Genomic DNA, 22,037 nt, shown 5'->3' with positions numbered 1-22,037 from the left:
TGCTGCTGCTAAGTTGCTTCAGTTGTGTCTGACTCTGTGCAACCCCATAGACGGCAGCCCATCAGGGATCCTCCAGGCAAGAACACTGGAGTGGGTTGCCATTTCCTTCTCCAGTGCATGAAAGTGAAAAGTGAAAATGAAGTCGCTCAGTCCTGTCTGACTCTTAGCAACCCCATGGACTGCAGCGTACCAGGCTCCTCCATCCATGGGATTTTTCAGGCAAGAGCACTGGAGTGGGGTGCCATCTCCTTCTCCCATCCATACATGACTACTGGAAAAACCATAGCTTTGTACGGAACTTGGTCAGTAAATATATATATATATCTATATATATATACACATACACACACACACACACACACACACATATGAAAATACATGGGGTTTCCCTGATGGCTCAGACAGTAAAGAATCTGCTTTGGTTCAATCCCTGGGTTGGGACGATCCCCTGGAGAAGGGAATGGCTACCCACTCCAGTATTCTTGCCTGGAGAATCCCATGAACAGAGGAGCCCAGTGGGCTACAGTCCATGAGGTTGCAAAAAGTCAGACAGGACTTAGCGACTAAACAGCAGCAGCAACAAAATGTATATATACACATATATCTTTTGATTCTCTATGTATAAATATTATCATATTGATCTGCAACTTGCAAGTTGTTTTTTTCTTTGCTTCACCACTCATCTTGCGGATCTTTTCAAATAGTATGTAGAACTCAGGTGGCAGATTTGGGATGGAAATATGATTGAGAGTCAATGAAGTCATTGGTTTAAATAAGAAAACCCGAGGAGTGAGTGCAATTCCTGCACAGTAAAGACTTTACTCCTCCTGCCAGACATTCAAGTAGATTAAAAAAAATTGCTTAGAATAATTTTGAATGTGAAATCTATTCTATTTTACATATAAACACACAGTATATTTTTTGCTGTTGAATTTTCCAAGAATGTAACTACTATCAAAATTTGAGAATTGTCTTTTGCTTCATTTGGAACTTTGCCAAGAGTTGGTCAGCATTTTAGAAAATTATATAATGGAAAATAATATTATAAATTGTACCTGAGCTCCAATATAATATACCTGTGTTAGTCTACATTTGTAGTTTTTCTGTGCATGGGGATTCTACATGTATATACAAATCCATTCATTTTGCTCTTATTTCAAAATGTCAAATACAAAGAATATAACTGATTGTACATAATTTTACTTTTCTTATATCTAAACATTCATTATGAAAATGAAGAAGTGAAAATGTTAGTCACTTAGTTGTGTCCGATTCTTTGTGACCCCATGGACTGTAGCCCGCCCAGCTCCTCTGTTCATGGGATTCTCTAGGCAAGAATATAGGAGTGGGTTACTATTTCCTTCTCCAGGGGATCTTCCCAACCTAGGGATTGAACCCAGGTCTCCTGCATTGCAGGTGGATTTTTTATCATCTGAGCCACTGGGAACAAATGTCTGACTATTCCATATGTCTTTCAGTGAAGTTGTAGCCAAGCAATTATATATTGAAATATGGCACATTTAATTTTCTTATATCTTTCCTTGTATTTCTCCATATCACAGCTATGATATTGTATCTTTCTTTTAAAATTCTGTGAAAGTAAGTAATATTTTCTAGGAATTTGATAGGATACAAGCGCTTACAGTGAACGATGTTGGATTCATGATCTCTGAATATTTAGCTTTGGAACCAGAGACCAGGCTTGCCCACTCTGGGCTCTTGTGTGGCAGAAGTTTTATTACAGTGAAAAGGGGCAGAGAAAGCTTCTGACACAGACATCAGAAGTGGGGAGGAGAGTGCTCCACTCAATAGTCTTTACAACTGGAATGCAAAAGTAGGAAGTCAGGAAACACCTGGATTAACAGGCAAATTTGGCCTTGGAATGCGGAATGAAGCAGGGCAAAGACTAATAGAGTTTTGCCAAGAAAATGCACTGGTCATAGCAAACAACTTCTTCCAACAACACAAGAGAAGACTCTACATGTGGACATCACCAGATGGTCAACACTGAAATCAGATTTATTATATTCTTTCCAGCCAAAGATGGAGAAGCTCTATACAGTCAACAAAAAAACAAGACCAGGAGCTGACTGTGGCTCAGATCATGAACTCCTTATTACCAAATTCAGACTCAAATTGAAGAAAGTAGGGAAAACCACTAGACCATTCAGGTATGACCTAAGTCAAATCCCTTATACAGTGGAAGTGAGAAGTAGATTTAACGGCCTAGATCTGATAGATAGAGTGCCTGATAAACTATGGAATGAGGTTCATGACATTGTACAGGAGACAGGGATCAAGACCATCCCCAAGACAAAGAAATGTGAAAAAGCAAAATGGCTGTCTGGGGAGGCCTTACAAATAGCTGTGAAAAGAAGAGAGGCGAAAAACAAAGGAGAAAAGGAAAGATATAAGCATCTGAATGCAGAGTTCCAAAGAATAGCAAGAAGAGATAAGAAAGCCTTCTTCAGTGAACAATGCAAAGAAATAGAGGAAAACAACAGAATGGGAAAGACTAGAGATCTCTTCAAGAAAATTAGAGATACCAAGGGAACATTTCATGCAAAGATGGGCTCGATAAAGGACAGAAATGGTATGGACCTAACAGAAGCAGAAGATATTAAGAAGAGGTGGCAAGAATACATGGAAGAACTGTACAAAAAAGATCTTCACGACCCAGATAATCATGATGATGTGATCACTAATCTAGAGCCAGACATCTTGGAATGTGAAGTCAAGTGGGCCTTAGAAAGCATCACTACAAACAAAGCTAGTGCAGGTGATGGAATTCCAATTGAGCTGTTTCAAATCCTGACAGATGATGCTGTGAAAGTGCTGCACTCAATATGCCAGCAAGTTTGGAAAACTCAGCAGTGGCCACAGGACTGGAAAAGGTCCGTTTTCATTCCAATTCCAAAGAAAAGCAATGCCAAAGAATGCTCAAACTACCACAGAATTGCACTCATCTCACATGCTAGTAAAGTAATGCTCAAAATTCTCCAAGCCAGACTTCAGCAATACATGAACCATGAACTCCGTGATGTTCAAGCTGGTTTTAGAAAAGGCAGAGGAACCAGAGATCAAATTGCCAACATCTGCTGGATCATGGAAAAAGCAAGAGAGTTCCAGAAAAACATCTATTTCTGCTTTCTTGACTATGCCAAAGCCTTTGACTCTGTGGATCACAAGAAACTGTGGAAAATTCTAAAAGAGATGGGAATACCAGACCACCTAAACTGCCTCTTGAGAAATCTGTATGCAGGTCAGGAAGCAACAGTTAGAACTGGACATGAACAACAGACTGGTTCCAAATAGGAAAAGGAGTACATCATGTATATTGTATATTGTCACCCTACTTATTTAACTTATATGCAGAGTACATCATGAGAAACACTGGGCTGGAAGAAACACAAGCTGGAATCAAGATTGCCGGGAGAAATATTAATAACCTCAGATATGCAGATGACACCACCCTTATGGCAGAAAGTGAAGAGCAGCTAAAAAGCCTCTTGATGAAAGTGAAAGAGGAGAGTGAAAAAGTTGGCTTCAAGCTCAACATTCAGAAAACGAAGATCATGGCATCCGGTCCCATCACTTCATGGGAAATAGATGGGGAAACAGTGGAAACAGTGTCAGACTTTATTTTGGGGGGCTCCAAAATCACTGCAGATGGTGACTGCAGCCATGAAATTAAAAGATGCTTCCTCCTTGGAAGAAAAGTTATGACCAACCTAGATAGCATATTCAAAAGCAGAGACATTACTTTGCTGACTAAGGTCCGTCTAGTCAAGGCTATGGTTTTTCCTGTGGTCATGTACGGATGTGAGAGTTGGACTGTGAAGAAGGCTGAGTGCCGAAGAATTGATGCATTTGAACTGTGGTGTTGGAGAAGACTCTTGAGAGTCCCTTGGACTGCAAGGAGATCCAACCAGTCCATTCTGCAGGAGATCAGCCCTGGGATTTCTTTGGAAGGAATGATGCTAAAGCTGAAGCTCCAGTATTTTGGCCACCTCATGCGAAGTGCTGACTCATTGGAAAAGACTCTGATGCTGGGAGGGATTGGGGGCAGGAGGAGAAGGGGACGACAGAGGATGAGATGGCTGGATGGTGTCACGGACTCGATGGACGTGAGTCTGAGTGAACTCTGGGAGATGGTGATGGACAGGGAGGCCTGGCGTGCTGCGATTCATGGGGTCGCAAAGAGTCGGACACCACTGAGCGACTGAACTGAACTGAACTGAAGGGAATTATATCCTTTTTTAATTAGTCATTACAACAAATCAAAAGAATGTCTCAAGGTTTTAAAAATTTTACCAGACCCACACCCACAATTTACATTTTAGGATAACAGGATTAGAATTTAACAATAGAAAGAGCCTCCCAAACCCACTCCCATAATATACATTCTAAAATATCAGGATTAGTCAGAAGGTTTTCAGGAAGGAGAAACTGTCCTCAAGCAGGATACATTGTTGTTATATAATCTCTAGGACAGAGTTTAAATTGAGTTTGTTGTTGCAATCATCAGTTCCGGGTTTAAAGAAAAAAAAAAAGTTTTATGTGACTAAGACTAAGGAATGTAGAGAGGAAAAAAAAGATGTTTGTCCTTTCCTCCTCCTTGAGAATTCGAGACCCCTTTCTCCCCACAGGGACCCTAGACTTCTTATCAACCTGCCTAGGAACTGACTCTCTCAATAGTAAGTAAGTAGGTAAAGTCGCTCAGTCATGTCCAACTCTTTGTGACCCCATGGACTGTAGCCTACCAGGCTCCTCTGTCCATGGGATTTTCCAGGCAAGAATACTGGAGTGGGTTGCCATTTCCTTCTCCAGGGGATCTTCCCGACCCAGGGATCAAACCCCGGTCTCAAGCATTGCAGACACTTTACCGTCTAAGCCACCAGGGAAGCCCCTCAATAGTAAGGGTTATTACAAAATAATTTTAATAAAATGGGCCACTCGACTAAAAGAATTAAGATTCACGGACTGCATCTCTGCTGTTCTACATTCTCCATCTGAGAAGAGCAAAGGAGCTTGAGAACATCTGTAAGAGCTTTGATAACGTCTGCCTCAATACTGGCTCTTCATCTTAACGCAGCATTCTCCCCCTCCAAAAAAAGAGATAGAAAGAGAGAGAAATATAAACGCTGTAGTAAGAGGCAGGCTTACCAAGTTGCAAATCTGGATTTTGAAAAAATTCATAAAGGACGTTCTGAATCTGTAAATCAAAGAGACCATATATTACTTTTCAATTACCATATATTTAGTATTTCAGAATAAAAGCCATCTGTAGTCTTTCAGTTTAAGTCCTGAGTAATTCTTCTGACCCAGGCACAGAAATAGTAAAAGTTAATATTTAGTTTATAGCATATTTCAAAGTATATAAAATACTTTTGCATGTATTTCCTCAGTGATTTTCAACCCTTTTGTGTGAGAATTAGGATGCTGATAGGATTCCATTTGCCAGCTCCAAGGAAATTTCTACAATCCTTGGACACTGGGCACGATGAAGCTAAAGCACCTTTGGCAACAAGCTTGGCAATCCAAAGAATTCTCTGTAATTCCTCATTTGTCAATGACAAAATAAAATTTCAGAGCTCCTCTTGATCTATTTTATTTTAAAATAATACTATTGTTCAGATCAGTTTTAGGTTCACAACAAAATTAACCAGAAGATACAGAGTTTCTGTATACTCCCTGCCCCCACCCCACCACATACATGGCTTAACTCCACTATCAACATCCCCCATCACAGCGGTACATTTGTTACAACCAATGAACCTACACTGTAACCTCAAAACCCAAAGTCCATAGTTTATGTATAACTATGGGTTTTGAAAATTATATGATGACATGTATCCATCATTATGTAATACAGAATTGTTTCACCACCTTAAACTCTTCTATGTTCTGTCTATTCATCTCTGTCCACACCCCACCTTTCCTGTCTTCATAATTTTACTTTTTCTGGAATGTTATAGAATTAGACTCATACGGTATATAGCCTTTTCAGATTGGCTTCTTTTACTTAGTAATATGCATGTAAGGTTCTCCCACATCTTTTCATGGCTTGATAGCTCATTTCTTTTTAGCACAGAATAATATTCCACTATCTGGATGTACCACATTTATTTATTATTCACCTACTGACGGATGGCTTCCCAGGTGGTGTTAGTGATAAGGAATCCAGCTGCAATGCAGGATACATAAGAGATGCAGATTCAATCCCTGGGTCAGGAAGATCCCCTGGAGGAGGGCATAGCAACTTGCTCCAGTATCCTTGCCTGGAGAATCCCATGCACAGAGGAGTCTGGCAGGCTACAGTCCATGGGGTCAGAAAGAGTTGTACATGACTGAGGCGACTTATGCACTGAAGGACATCTTGGTTGCTTCCAAGTTTTGCTAATTGAACTGAACTGAACTGAATTATGCAGTAAACATCCATGTGTCAGCTTTTGTGTGCCAAGCTGTGTTCCAAAGTGGCCATAACCATTTTGTATTTCTACCAATAATGAATGAGAGTTTCTGCTGCTGCACATCTTTGCCAGCATTTGGTGTTGTCAGTGTTCTGGATTCTGATAGGTGTGTAGTGGTATCTCATGGCTGTTTTCAATTGCATTTCCTCAATGACATGTGTGGAACATCTTTTCATATGCTTTTTTGCCATCTGTATATCTTTGGTGAAGTGTCTGTTCAGGTCTTTTGCCCCTTTTAAAACCTGTTATTTGTTTTCTTATTGTTGATTTCAAGAGCTCTTTGTATATTTTGGATAATTGTCCTTTATCAGCCATGTCTTTTGTAAATATTTTCTTCCAGTCTGAGGCTTGTCCTCCTTGGTGTATTTTTAGCAATTCACTTTGAACTGGAAATATACTTGGTATTGTATATGCTGCTGCTGCTGCTGCTAAGTCACTTCAGTCGTGTCTGACTCTGTGCGACCCCACAGATGGCAGCCCACCAGGCTCCCCCGTCCCTGGGATTCTTCAGGCAAGAATACTGGAGTGGGTTGCCATTTCCTTCTCCAGTGCGTGAAAGTGAAAGTGAAGTCGCTTAGACGTGTCCGACTCTTAGTGACCCCATGGACTGCAGCCTACCAGGCTCCTCCGTCCATGGGATTTTCCAGGCAAGAGTACTGGAGTGCGGTGGGTATTGTATATAACCAACAATTATTCTCACATCTACATATACCTGTGTGTATATGTGTGCTCAGTCATGTCTGGCTCTGTGAACCCATGGACTGTAGCCACCAGGCTCCTCTGTCCATAGAATGTCCCAGGCAGAATACTGGAGTGGGTAGCCATTTCCTACTCCAGGGGATCTTCCCGACCCAAGGATCACACCCAAGTCTCCTACGACTTCTGCACTGGCAGGCAGATTCTTTACCACTGGTGCCACCTGGGAAGCACCTACATATACCTAAGAGAACATATTTATCTCTTAGAGCACAGTTATTTTCTGGAGCTAATGACATGGTCTTTTAGGGAATTCCCTGGTGGTCCAGCAGTTAGGACTCCACACTTTCACTGCTGAGGGCCCAGGTTCGATCCCTCGTCAGGGAGTTAAAATCCCACAAGCTGCATGGTGCCGCCCATACCCTCACTCCACACTACAAAAAGGACATGGTCGTTTAGCCCGCAGAAGTAATTAGTCACACACATACGAAAAACAAACAGAAGCTATGTCTGTCTATAATGAAGTTTGTGAAATTCAGCCAGAATTAATATTTTGGAAATCTACCTAGAATTTTCTTTTTAATGTTCAAGAGAAAATTGAAGAAACTTACTTTCGTGGGCTAGATTTACCTCAGCAAGATGGAAAATTTAGAGGGAAGCTTCTAGCACTCTAGAAGCACTCTAGATTGCTCAGGATCTAGCAATCGCTCTTACCACCCTTCCACCTTACCCTTCACAGGTACCCTCCTCCTTACCACTACCATGGGAATCATTCCTTTGGGGTCTAGAATCCACTCATTGAACTGCTCCTGCAGAGCCTGTTTCCGTGCGTTGGCCACCTTGGCTTTGATGTCGTTTATGTATTCTTTTTGTTCTCGTTTCTGTTTAATATTCTCCTTTATCTTGGATACTCTGAAGGATGTAGAAATAGAAGACATGTTGTGTTAAGATTATTGGATTTAATTCAGATTGCTCAAATGGCAGAATTCAGAGTTCAGAGCCTCATTTAAATTTTCGACCTCTCTTTTTCCATGAGATCTTCATTTAAGCCTGCAGTGATTCCCTCCTTCCCCTAGCACATATTCAATTTGGCATTTCTCATAAGCCGCCTGTTACTATTACTTGACTTTTTATAGAGGTCGGCCTTATTTTACTCAGTGAAATACTATACTTAAGAAGTACTAAGAATAGCTCTAGAAGCTGCCATGTATGAAAGCAAGATTAAACACGCTAAGGCCTTAGGGTGGTGGGCCTCTTTTTTCCCTGGACATAGAAATCACCTTGGAAAGACTTTGATTCCAAGTCTAGGTAGGGAGACTGCATTTATAACAAGCATCTCAGGTAGTTCTGATCCCTTGGATCCAACTTTTGACTTCTGTCCAGGAATATTTATCACCAATTTCTTTTATCTGGCCAGAGTCAAATACTTTTGACAGCCCCTAAGCAGAATAGTTACATTCTACTCAGACAGAGTTGTATCACTCAGGTTGAAAATGGGGGAAGAACTGTAGTTTTAGTCAGCCCTATATTTATCATCCACATTAGGACTTCAAAACCACCAGATGGGTTTTGACTGAAACACGAAAATGGTGCAGAATAAAATAAAAATAAAAGTAGCTTCTGATTTCAAACATAATTGTCAAATAATGTTTGAGTCAGGTCTTCTCATGGTTCAGCTGGTAAAGAATCTGCCTGCAATGAGGGAGACCTGAGTTCGATCCCTGGGTTGGGAAGATCCCCTGGAGGAGGGAAAGGCTATCCACTTCAGTATTCTGGAGAATTCCAAGAACTGTACAGTCCATGGGGTTGCAAAGAGTCAGACACAGCTGAGCAACTTTCACTTTCTTTCATTTTTCAAAGAAATGACTAAGGCAATCTAACAGATTTTGAAATGCAAAAGACTTCTCAGGAGGAACTGGTAAATTGGAGAACTCTAATAATCCAAGAGGAATTAATACAGAGACTTTTCTGTAGCTCAGATGGTAAAGAGTCTGCCTGCAATTCAGGAGATCCAGGTTCAATCCCTGGGTTGGGAAGATCATTTGGAGAAGGGAATGGCAACCCACTCCAGGATTCTTGCCTGGAGAATCCCATGAACAGAGGGGTCTGGCAGGCTACAGTCCATGGGGTCCCAAAGAGTCAGACACGACTAAGCAACCAACACTACTAATAATCCAAGGGGGGCTTCCCAGGTGGCTCAGTGGTAAAGAGTCTGCCTGCCAATGCAGGAGATGCAGGTTCAATCCTTGGGTTGGGGAGATTCCCTGGAGAAGGAAATGGCAACCTACTCCAGTAATCTTGCCTGAGAAATTCAAGGACAGAGGAGCGTGGTGGGGGTCACAAGAATTTGACACAATTTAGCGACTAAACAACAACAAACAATAATCCAAGAGAAACAATATAAACCTAAATCATTACTTTTTGCCCATATAAGGACTTCAGACTTCTGTAAGATTTCAAAAATAAAATTTCAAGTTTGAAAATAAAAATAGGCAGGTTTTTTTTTTTTTTAAGTCTGTATTGAATTTGCTACAATATTGCTTCTGTTTTGTTTTGGTTTTTTGGCCTCTATCTAGCATGCGGGATCTTGGACTTTAGCTCCCCAACCAGAGAACAGGATAGCCAGGGAATACCCGCAGGCAAGTTGTTTAATAGTGCAGAAAGCCTGGTGTCTGAACTGCTGGAAGATAATTAGCATTTTAAAGGAAGTGCTAAATTCCTCTGATGTGACTACTAACCAGCCAAACCTCATCCCTTGTCTCCGAACCCTCAGTCTCCTCTCAGCTGGCTCTCCTTCTCTTCCACTATCTTTCTCCCTCTGCTGCCTTATCTGTCTACCTCTCCCTTTCCCACTCTCTCCCTCTCTTTATACAGCATGCATGTGTGTTCAGGAGCTCAGTGCTGTCCGACTCTTTGAGACCCCATGGAGCCTGCCAGGCTCCTCTGTCCATGGGATTTTCCAGGCATGAATACTGTAGCGGGTTGCCATTTTCGGCTCCAGGATGTCTTCGCAGCCCAAGGATTGAACCCTGGTCTCCTGTTGTTGTTCAGCTGCTCAGCTGTATCAGACTCTTTTGCTGCCGCATGGACTGCAGCATGCCAGGCTTCCCTGTCTGTCTCCATCTCCTGGAGCTTGCTCAAACTCATCTCCATCAAGTCAGTGATGCCATCCAACCACCCCATCCTCTGTCGTCCCCTTCTCTTCCTGCCTTCAATCTTTCCCAGCATCAGGGTCTTTTCCAAAGAGTTGGCTCTTCTCATCAGGTGGCCAAAGTACTGGAACTTCAGCTTCGGCATCAGTCCTTCCAGTGAATATACAAGATTGATTTCCTTTAAAATTAACTAGTTTGATCTCCTTGCAGTCCAAGGTATGCTCAAGAGTCTTCTCTAACACCGCAGTTCAAAAATATCAATTCTTTGGCGCTCAGCTTTCTTTATGGTCCAGCTCTCACGTCCATACATGACTCCTGGAAAAACCGTAACTTTGACTGTATGGACCTTTGTCAGCAAAGTAATGTCTCTGCTTTTTAATATGCTGTCTAGGTTTGTCGTAGCTTTTCTTCCAAGGAGCAAGTGTCTTTTAATTTCATGGCTGCAGTCACCGTCAGCAGAGATTTTGGAGCCCAAGAAAATGAAGTCTGTCACTGTTTCCATTGTTTCCCCATCTATTTGCCAGGAAGTGATGGGACCAGATGCCGTGATCTTAGTTTTTTGAATATTGAGTTTTAAGACAGTTTTTTCACTCTCCTTTTTCACTTTAATCAAGAGGCTCTAGTTCTTCACTTTCTGCCATAAGGGTGGTGTCATCTGCATATCTGTTAAGTTAAGTCGCTCAGTCGTGTCCAACTCTTTGCAACCCCATGGACTGTAGCCCACCAGGCTCCTCCGTCCATGGGATTCTCCAGGCAAGAATACTGGAGTGGGTTGCCAGTTGAGGTTATTGATATTTCTCCCGGCAGTCTTGATTCCGATTTGAATTAAGGTCTCCTAAGTCTCTGGCATTGGCAGGTGGATTCTTTACCACTGTGCCACCTGGGGAGCCTCTATACAGCTCTCTCTTCAATTCCTGTCTTTCCTTCCTGATTCTCTATTCTGTGTATTTCTTAGAGCTTTTTCTCATTATCCATTCATTTACACTCACTGAGTTTCTTATTCACTCATTACACAAACATATACTGAGCACCTACTATGGATTCTGCCATTGTAAAGCTTAGGGTCCAATGCAGAACAGGTAAGTAAGTGATGTTGTGTAATAAGTACTGGGTGTCTCCAGATTCTCATGTATATCAATCAAAATGGATTAACAAAATTCTGTCACAGTTCCATCTGCCTGAAAGGCCTTCCTCCCTCTCTTTGTTTGGCTAGATCCTCCACATCCTTTAGGTCTCAGTTCAGACATCATTTCCTCCCTCTTATTAATGTCCACATTTAGAAACAGAACCTGGTTTTGTGCTTCAGGGCCACTGCACAGGAGGCTCTAAATACAATCCAGATGGATATTTAATTTATGATGTAACTTATTCAGGGACTGAATAAAATTTCTCTTTTGTGGTCTGCATTATCTCAAGAGGATATCTAATCAACAGAATTTCATAGCCTCCAAAACTCTTAACTTAGGGTATTGTAGTATAGGGTAGACATAACCTGTAAGCAGATTCTAAGTGTAAATCCACAATCCACTTTTAAGGAGATTGGGAAAAAAACACCAAAACTACAATGTGGTAAAATGCAAAAATTGTCACAAATTCTTTCCATTCCTGTAAGCAGGTCTGTGTGTATGCAATGTAGTTTTGCAGCTCCACCCATTAAGAATTAAGTCTATTTCTGCATCTCCTCTGGCTGTGGCCATATAACTTCTTTTGGCCAATGGGCCATTAGCAAACACAGGAAGCAGAAAGTTGAAAAGTGCTATAAATTGTATCACAATAAAACTTATATAACAAAAATTGTATCACAATAAAATGGGGAAAAAAAGGAATCAATGTGCTTAAACATTGGGGTTTGCTCTGTTTCATTAAACTTAAGAGACTTTGCACCACCACCTTGGAATAAGCCTAGGCTAACCTGCTCCACGGCTTTACCAACAGTCAGCCAACTAATAGCCAGATGACTATCAATTGCCATTTTACTGTAATGTATGAGTGATACCATGTGGAGCAGAGATGAGCCATGAGCCCAGTCCAAAGTTACCAACCCATAAAGTCATGAGCAAATAAATGATTGTTTATTTAAACCACTCAGTTTTGAGGTATTTTGTTATGCAACCAAAGCTAGTCAATCAGTCTCCACAGTACTTCCCTGGTGAAGAAGTGAAGTGAAGTCACTCAGTCGTGTCCGACTCTTTGCGACCCCATAGACTGCAGCCTGCCAGGCTCCTCTGTCCATGGGATTTTCTAGGCAATAGTACTGGAGTGGATTGCCATTTCCTTCTCCAGGGGATCTTCCCAACCCAGGGCTCAAACTCGGGTCTCCCGCATTGTAGACAGAGGCTTTACCATCTGAGCCACCAGGGAAGTCCACTTCCCTGGTGGTCCAGTGGTTAAGAATCTGCTTTCCAATGCAGGTGATGTGGGTTTGATCCCTGGTCAGGGAATTAAAATCCCACATGCCGTGGGGCAATGAGGCCCGTGTGCCACAACTAGAGAAGATCTGGCACGCTGCAACAAAGACCGAGCACAGCTGAAAAAACTATCTCCCCATCTTAAATGTTTTGAGATTTTTAGGAGTACAATATAAATCTAACTACTTAAAGAATAGAAGTAAAAATGCTTTCTTGCCCTAATTGTCGCAATCCAAATTCTATCCATCCATTCAAGCTGTGTTAGGAAAATCTTCCACTTAGAGAATTTGCCTAGATTATATCAAAACTGAATGTTGTGTTTCATAAAAACTGGTTCTAGCCAGCTTAACTGGATAATAGACCATGAACTTTGAGCGACCCCAGTACACAAGACCATTGCTAGACCTAACTGAAGCCTCTTTTTCAGCTGCTAAACAATAGTACTTGTTTTCATCAATCGTGTACAAACCTATGGACTCGTTCTATCCTATATACAGTGTGATTGTCTTTAATTGTTAAAAGCATAACCATTATAAAGCTCCCTTCCTAACACTTAAAAACTCTAGAATCTTCCCTCTCTGCAAACTAGTCAGTGATTTCTTCACTGGTATAGATTCCTTTGCATGGCAAGTTAATAAGCTCAGTTTTTGTTTGTTTGTTTTTAAGCTCTGATGGTCTTAGTTTCACAAAGCTAAGCTGGACTTCTTGAAGCATGTTCATATTATTCCTGTGAAGAGTATTCCTATAAAAATACACATATATCTACTTAATTATTATACTCAATTCTTATTTTCTTCTGTCTATTCAACATATATCTTATTATGAAATGAGGTTCCTTGCGCAAGGTGCAATGACAGGTTCTCCTAAGGATATCAGTTGCTGAGTAGTTTAAAATGAATCAGCAGAATATCTGGCAAATCCTAGGAATTTCTGAACATCTTGAATCAGTTTAGTCGCTCAGTCATGTCCGACTCCTTGCAACCCCAGGGACTGCAGCACACCAGGCCTCCTTGTCCATCACCAACTCCCGGAGTTTACTCAAACTTATGTCCATTGAGTTGGTGATGTCATCCAACCATCTCATCCTGTCGTCCCCTTCTCCTCCTGCCTTCAATCTTTCCCAGCATCAGGGTCTTTTCCAGTGAGTCAGTTCTTCGCATCAGATAGCCAAAGTATTGGAGTTTCAGCTTCAACATCAGTCCTTCCAATGAACATTTAGGACTAATTTCTTTTAGGATGGACTGGTTGGATCTCCTTGCAGTCCCAGGGACTCTAAGAATCTTCTTCAACACCACAGTTCAAAAGCATCAATTTTTCACTGCTCAGCTTTCTTTATAGTCCAACTCTCACATACATACATGACCACAGGAAATACCATAGCCTTGACTAGACAGACTTTTGTTGGCAAAGTAATGTCTCTGCTTTTCAACATGCTGTCTAGGTTGGTTGGTCATAACTTTTCTTCCAAGGAGTAAGCGTCTTTTTATTTCATGGCTGCAGTCACCATCTGCAGTGATTTTGGAGCCCCAAAAGATAAAGTCTGCTGCTGTTTCCATTGTTTCCCCATCTATTTGCCATGAAGTGATGGGACTGGATGCCATGATCTTACTTTTCTTAATGTTGACCTTTAAGCCAACTTTTTTACTCTCCCCTTTCACTTTCATCAAGAGGCTCTTTAGTTCTTCTTCACTTTCTGCCATAAGGGTGGTGTCATCTGCATATCTGAGGTAATTGATATTTCTCCCAGCAATCTTGATTCCAGCTTGTGCTTCATCCAGCCCAGCATTTCTCATGATGTACTCTGCATATAAGTTAAATAAGTAGGGTGACAATATACAGCCTTGATGTGCTCCTTTTTCTATTTGGAACCAGTCTGTTGTTCCATGTCGAGTTGGAACTGGACATCTTGAATAGTCTTAGGTATTAATATTCCATAACTACCACATCTTGTCAGGTATTGTGCCAGATATCCAGCCCTAGCTGGAGTGAACTGGACTTAGGAACTCTACCTCTGTTCTTTTAACATTAAGAATTAGGATCAGGACTGGTGGAGAAAATGAGGACATCTATAGTATTATAGGTCCTGCTTCTCTGCAAGACTGTGAAATTCTAACATTAATAATGTCTCTGTAATTCTTTTTTTAATGCTTATTTTTTATTTTTAAAAATATCACACTGTAAAATTAACCCTTTTTGGTGCATAGTTATACAAATTTCAACACATGTATAAATATGTGTGAAAATGAAAGTGTTAGTCACTCAGTCGTGTCCGACTCTTTGTGACCGCACGAACTGTAGCCCGTCAGGCTCTTCTGTCCATGGAATTCTCCACGCAAGAACACAGGAGTGGGTTGCCATGGGGTTGTTCCAGGGGATCTTGGGATCTTCCCAACCCAAGGATTGAAGCTGGGTCTCCTGCATTGGCAGGCAGGTTCTTTACTGCTAGCACCACCTGGGAAGCCCCATAAATATGTGTAACCATCATCATAATCAGGCTATTGAAAGTTTGCAATCTTGCTTTTAGAGCAAATATTTTTCATTATTAATTCACAATAAGGCAGTAGTGACATAGAATATGCATTCCCAAGAGTTGCAGGGATCCAGAATCATAAGGAAAAGATACTAAAAGATGTGAAAAGAAAAGCAAAATGACACAAACCTAACCTCCTGATCAGGTTTGCAAATTTACATGTAAGAATTATAGTCCACTCCAATTCTATACTTGTCTTTCAGGAACCCTGAGGAAAAGCAATAAAATATACTGCATATATAAAACTTACAAATAGCAGTGATATTTTATTTTTTAGATAAGTGGTTACCACTATATAAATCACTCCAAATCAGTAAGGAGTGTCTTCTCTATCTGTTGTAGTTAGACCCTGAAAAAGATGAATCCCTTTTTGTTTGAGAGAAGTAGGCAGATGAAAATTTTTTGCATCAGGTTGAGTCAAATCAACACTTTAACATTATCATTAGATTAAGTCTTGACAAACCAAACAAAAATTTTATTTGTCCTCTTTCTTGAGCATAAATAAGGAGAACTCTCATTCCTGAAATTAATGGGCTTCTCCAAAGCTCTCTAATGGCTTGAGAACAATGCAAACAATGATACAGTTCAGAGGATTTAAAAGCAGGACTGGTTTTGCTAAGATTTCTGGGTATTCAAACTTTAAGTCAATAGATGTTGTGCTGCTGTTAAACATCCCTAGGATTTCTGAATATTCTACAAATGCCTGACACTGTCATATGTTGACATATGGATTTTGGGGTTTTGCCCAGGGAAAATAAAACCCTAATTCTGATAAATCCAGGCAAAGAAAGCATCTTTAAATACTTTAACGCTTTCATGATATTCCTACAAATTGAAGACAACACTCAGACTGATACAGAATAAGACAAGCAAATGGAAAGATGCACATTCCCAGATAGATACACATGTCATGTATCAAAGATGTTGATTTTCCCTAAGTTAATAAATTCAATCTGACTTCAATAAAAATTCCTATAATATTTGTTTTGGTGTTCTCTTTCCCTGCTTTTTTCAGGTAGATGAATCAATCCTAAAATTCATATTGAAAACTAACCACACAGTAACAGACTGCAGTGATTAGAAAAGAAGAACAAATATAGACTATTCTATGTTATGTTATTGGGTTCACTACGTAGCCATTTGGAAAAGAAGAAAGCTAGATTCATATCTTAAATCTTACACTAGGATACATTCTAAATGGATCAATATTAAAAAGAAAATCAAAACAATGGTCATTCCAGAAGAAAACAAAGGATAATTCTTTTAACTTCTTGAAATGAAATGTAACAATGACTCAAAGCCCAGAAGCTGTAAAATAAAAGTAAATAAACTTGACACACATAGAAACAAAAGATCCTCTGCATGACACAAAAAAATGGCAGGTGAAAAACTGAGGAAAATATTTTTAACTCATTCACATGCTTTGGATAAAAGGAAAAGAATTAAGAATGCGTATTTTGCGTTCGCTTATGTGTTACACTAGGGCTTCCCAGGTGGCGCAAGTGGTAAAGAACCCTCCTGCCAATGCAGAGACATGAGAGATGTGGGTTCAATCCCTGGGTTGGGAAGACCCCCTGGGGGAGGGAATGGGAACCCACTCCAGTATTCTTGCCTGGAGAATCCCATGGACAGAGGAGCCTGGCGGGCTACAGTCCATGGGGTCGCAAAGAGTCAAACACGACTGAAGCGACTTAGCACACATGCATGATGAGTACACTAAGAAACTTGGAAAGATGTACTGAAAATTAAGAACAATAGTTATTTATAGCTGAGGGGGAGCACTGGGTAGATAGAGTATAAGAATGGGAGAGAGGGACTTCCCTGGTGGTCCAGTGGTTAAGAATCTGCCTTCCAATGCAGGGGATGCAAGTTTGATCCCTGGTCTGGGAAACTAAGATCCCAAATGTTGGGGAGATACTAAGCCAGTGGGCATCTAGAGAGAGTCCATGCACCACAATGAAAGAGCTCATATGATGCAACCAAGACCCAATGCAGCAAATACATAAATAATTTTTAAAAAAGAATGGGAAAGAAAGTTTCTAGTGTCTAACATTTAATGTGTGCTCAGTTGCTCAGTCATGTCTGACTCTTTAGGACCCCATGGACTGTGGCCCACCAGGCTCCTGTGTCCTTGGAATTTTCCAGGTAAGAATACTGGAGTGGGTTGCCATTTCCTTCTTCAGGGGAATATTCCTGACCTAGGGATGGAACCCCAGTCTCCTGCATCTCCTGCATTGGTAGGCAGATTCTTTACCACTGCGCCACCTGGGAAGTTTCTTAGTGTACTCATGCATGTGTGCTAAGCCGCTTCAGTCATGTTCGACTCTGCGATCCCACGAACTGTAGCCCACCAGGCTCCTCTGTCCATGGGATTCTCCAGGCAAGAATACTGGAGTGAGTTCCCATTTCCTCCACCAGGGGGTCTTCCCAACCCAGGGATTGAACCCGCATCTGCAGGCGGGTTCTTTACCACTTGCGCCACCCTGGGAAGCCCTAGTGAAACACATAAGCGAATGCAAATATGCATTCTTAATTTTCTTCTTTTATCCAAAGCGTGTGAATGAGTTAAAAATATTTTCCACTTTATACATTTCAGCTTTTGAACCAGATAAACATATTACCTATCTGGAAAGTTAAATTCCAGAAAGTGTTTCCTCTCATATAGCTTACTTTTCAGTACAAGGAGACAGAGAAGAAACAGATAAATATACACTTGGGATCCTAGTGAGATAACTAAATTCATGAATACATGGAGCTTAACAAACCTCATTAGTCTTCATGCTGCTAAGTCGCTTCAGTCGTGTCCGACTCTGTGCGACCCCATAGATGGCAGCCCACCAGGCTCCCCATCCCTGGGATTCTCCAGGCAAGAACACTGGAGTGGGTTGCCATTTCCTTCTCCAATGCGTGAAAGTGAAAAGTGAAAGTGAAGTCGCTCAGTCGTGTCTGACTCTTAGCGACCCCATGGACTGTAGCCTCCCAGGCTCCTCCGTCCTTGGGATTTTCCAGGCAAGAGTACTGGAGTAGGGTTCCATTGCCTTCTCTTAAGTCTTCATAGTGTCTCATAAATAGTGAAACACATAGTAGTAGCTCATAAGTCCTTTCTGAAGAACTATAAAATTACTTAAAATCCTGTTTGTATTACTATATTCTTTTTCTACTTGCTTTTTAACATAAGGAGAACTAGATCATCAACTGAAAACACCAACAAATTGTACCTGTTGTAAGTAGTGTTCGGAACATGTATCTTCAGGTCTTCCGAAATATCTCTCATCACCCTCTGATAACCAGACAGTCCTGGATCTTTGATATAATTAGGGTTGTTTCTCATTAAGTATTCTCCCAAATGGTTAATTGGGTCAAACTTGGTGGGAATATCAACATCTGCCAAAAGCTTCTTCTTTTCCACTTGCATTAACATTCTTTCCATTCCAGGGACTAAGGTGGGTAAAAGTTTGTCGAGCAAATACGCACGAGTGCTCAGTGTCATGTTTTCAGTATTAAACCACTCTTTGGCCAAATTATCCCTGGGGAGTTTCTCTTCAACCTTTTTCTCTAGTTCCTTCTTCAGATTTTCCTTATCTATGATTTTCTGATGCATTGCTTGGGCTCTTGCCTGCACTCTTTCTAAAAGATTTTTCTTCCATGGTTGTTCCCAGTTTGAATCCTGTGGAGTTTGATCTAAATTGAAAATCACTTTTGCAGGTTTTCTAAAGATGATATTCTTTGAGACTCTAGTTTTAGATTCCTTTATTGAACAAGCTGAGATTTTTGGCTGGTTCTCCAGGTTTAAATCTGAGGGAACAAAAGTGAAATGTAAGAAACATTAGAAGTAAATTTTAATCTATGTTACTCTAGAATATTATCAGAAAAAATTTACATGGTGTATTCAAACACAAGGAAAAGTAACAGAAAATCAGACAGCAGTGACTTTAACCATCAGGACATTTATTATTTTCTTAATCAACAGTCATTCAACAGCTCAGTGCTTTCATTAAGTACCTATCCTGTTTTTATCGCTCTTTATTTTTTGTGCTTATACCTCAAGATCACAAGATAGCTATTGCAGCTCCAGGCATCTCTTCTTTTTTTGTCTTTATTGAGTTTGTTACAGGATTACTTCTGTTTCATGTTTTGGCTTTTTGGCCACAAGGCATGTGGGATTTTAGCTCCCTGACTAGGGATTGAGCCTGCACTCCCTGTACTGGGAGGTAAAATCTTAACCACTGGATCACCAGGGAGGTCCCCAGTGCATCACTTTGTTATAGTAGAAAAGGACTGAGAACAAAGGGGCTTTCTCCTCTGGAGGTTCTGTTTTGTTACCCAAGAAGGGAAGATCCCAAACTCTTCACTCCAAGACTTTCCTTTACATTTCATTGGCCCTAATTAGGTTACATGCCCACCCTAAGCCAACAGCTGGTAAAGGGAAAAGGGGTTAATTGGGAATAGTTTTGATCAACCATAATTTATTCCTTTGTTTCAGGATTTAGATATAATTCTCTGATAGCAAGTGATTTCTATCTGCTACAAAATTAAGGTTCAGTTGGCAGACAGAAAGGTGGGAAAATGTCTGCTGAGTTAGCGATGGAGAGAGTCTGCCACACTTGTATATGTAAATATATTTCTTCCCACTCTCATGCTTACAACTTCTTTCAGGTTGGAGATTTTACACCAAGATAGTTCACTAAGAAGAGGCATTCCCTTCGTACCAAAATCTCTAGAAATGATAGAAATGATAGGGTGTGTGTGTGGTGGTGGGGAGGTTTAAATATTCATTTGTTTGGCTGCGTGGGATCTTAGTTGCAGCATGGGGGATCTTTCCTTGCAGCACATGGACTCCCTAGTTGTGGCCCGTGGGCTTAGTTGCCCCTCGGGGGCGTGTGGGATCTTAGTTCCCCAACCAGGGGTCAAACCCCCCTCCCCTGAACTGCAAGGTGAGTTCTTAATCACTGGACCACCAGAGAAGTCCCTGTGTGCATGTGTTTTAATATGAACATAAGAATGCTAAGAATAATAAAGAGGGCCTTCAGTAGTCAGAAATTTTGAAGGTCTCTGAAAAATGTAAGGTAAATGGCATTCAGTTCAGTCCAGTTGCTCAGTCGTGTTTGACTCTTTGTGACCCCATGGACTGCAGCACAGCAGGGTTCACCAGCTCCCGGAGTTTGCTCAAACTCATGTCCATTAAGCCGGTGATGCCATCCAACCATCTCATCCTCTGTCGTCCCCTTCTCCTCCTGCCTTCAATCTTTCCCAGAATCAGGGCCTTTTCCAAGGAGTCAGTTGTTCACATCAGGTGGCCAAAGTATTGGAGTTTCAGCATCAATCCTTCCAATGAATATTCAGGGTTGATTTTCTTTAGGATTGACCAGTTTGATCTCCAAGGGACTCTCAAGAGTCTTCCCCAGCACCACAGTTCAAAAGCATCAGTCCTTTAGCGCTCAGTTTTCTTTATGGTCCAACTCTCACATACATACACGACTACTGGAAAAGCCATTGCTTTGACTAGATGGACTTTTGTTAGCAAAGTAATATCTCTGCTTTTTAATATGCTATCTAGGTTGGTCATAACTTTCCTTCCATGCAAAGAGTTGACTCATTGGAAAAGACACTGATGCTGGAAGGGATTGGGGGCAGGAGGAGAAGGGGACAACAGAGAATGAGATGGCTGGATGGCATCACTAACTCGACGCACATGAGTTTGGGTGAACTCCGGGAGTTGGTGATGGACAGGGAGGCCTGCCGTGCTGCAATTCATGGGGTTGTGAAGAGTCAGACACGACTGAGTGACTGAACTGAACTGAACTGATGAGGCACCCTAAGCTTAAAGAATGTATGTATGGGTAACAGGGGAGTGATTGATCTTTTTGTGTATCTTCATCCCCATTGAAGCTAATCATTAGGCACCAGAGGCATTTACCCTTGAGCTGAGACAAGTGGGTCTGGGTGAGAGAGGCAGGACAATGCCTCCATACCCACAGAAAATGAATTTCCAACAGATTTCACTCTCTGCATATCTCACCCCTCCTCCAAAATTTCAGTTAGCAGGCTACCGAAAACAGAAATGTCATCCACAGAAAAGCAAACAGGGATTCCCAAATGCAAATATAAGCACACACATAAGAATCACTAAATATTTAAAGAAAACTGTCTCCATGACTGAACAAATGCAATGGTTAATACTATCCCAGGAAGCACCATTAATAAAACAAATATGAAAGTGAAGTCACTCAGTTGTGTCCAACTCTTTGTGACCCCATGGACTGTAGCCTACCAGGCAGGTCTCTCCATGGGATTCTCCAGGCAAGAATACTGGAGTGGGTTGCCATTTCTTTCTCCAGGGATCTTCCCAACCCAGGGATCGAAGCCAAGTCTCCTGCATTGCAGGCAGACGTTTAACCTCTGAGCCACCAGGGAAGCCCTAAGGAGTTCTAAAAGAATTGTAATTAAATGGATAGCCTCAGAACAGAGATATAGAGGAAATAAAAATACTTTTTATCATTTTTGAAAATTAAGAGAACTTAGAAACCTAGTGGTCAGACTTTTGTTTCTATTATCATTCTCCAACTAAAAAATGGGACTTCCCTGACAGTCCAGTGGTTAAAACTCTGAGGTTCCACTGCAGGGGGCACAGGTTTCATCCCTGATGGGAAACTAAGATCCCACATGTCATGTGGTCCACAGTGAAAAAAGGAAAAGAAAATAAATAAATCATGACTTATTGAAGAAATGGCTGATTCTAGGACTGGGGCAAGAAATATTTAAGAAGAGCCTGGAGTAT

At 41.2% G+C, this 22,037-nt stretch overlaps 1 protein-coding gene across 1 annotated transcript in view; it reads right to left on the bottom strand.

Annotated features, from left to right (window-relative positions):
• The window catches only part of EFCAB5 (EF-hand calcium binding domain 5), a 94,973-nt gene that overhangs the window by 53,567 nt on the left and 19,369 nt on the right, over nt 1-22,037 (bottom strand). The window contains exons 4-6 of the mRNA XM_018063990.1: nt 18,478-19,054; nt 7,925-8,081; nt 5,167-5,215 (exon numbers count right to left, since the gene is read on the bottom strand). Of these exons, the coding sequence (XP_017919479.1) occupies nt 5,167-5,215; nt 7,925-8,081; nt 18,478-19,054 (783 nt within the window). The remainder of the gene's footprint in view (nt 1-5,166; nt 5,216-7,924; nt 8,082-18,477; nt 19,055-22,037) is intronic.

Source organism: Capra hircus, chromosome 19 (assembly GCF_001704415.2).
Source record: "Capra hircus breed San Clemente chromosome 19, ASM170441v1, whole genome shotgun sequence".
Lineage (NCBI taxonomy): Eukaryota > Metazoa > Chordata > Mammalia > Artiodactyla > Bovidae > Capra > Capra hircus.
Note: the sequence above shows the minus strand (reverse complement) of the source record. Positions and strands in the feature narration are given on the sequence as shown.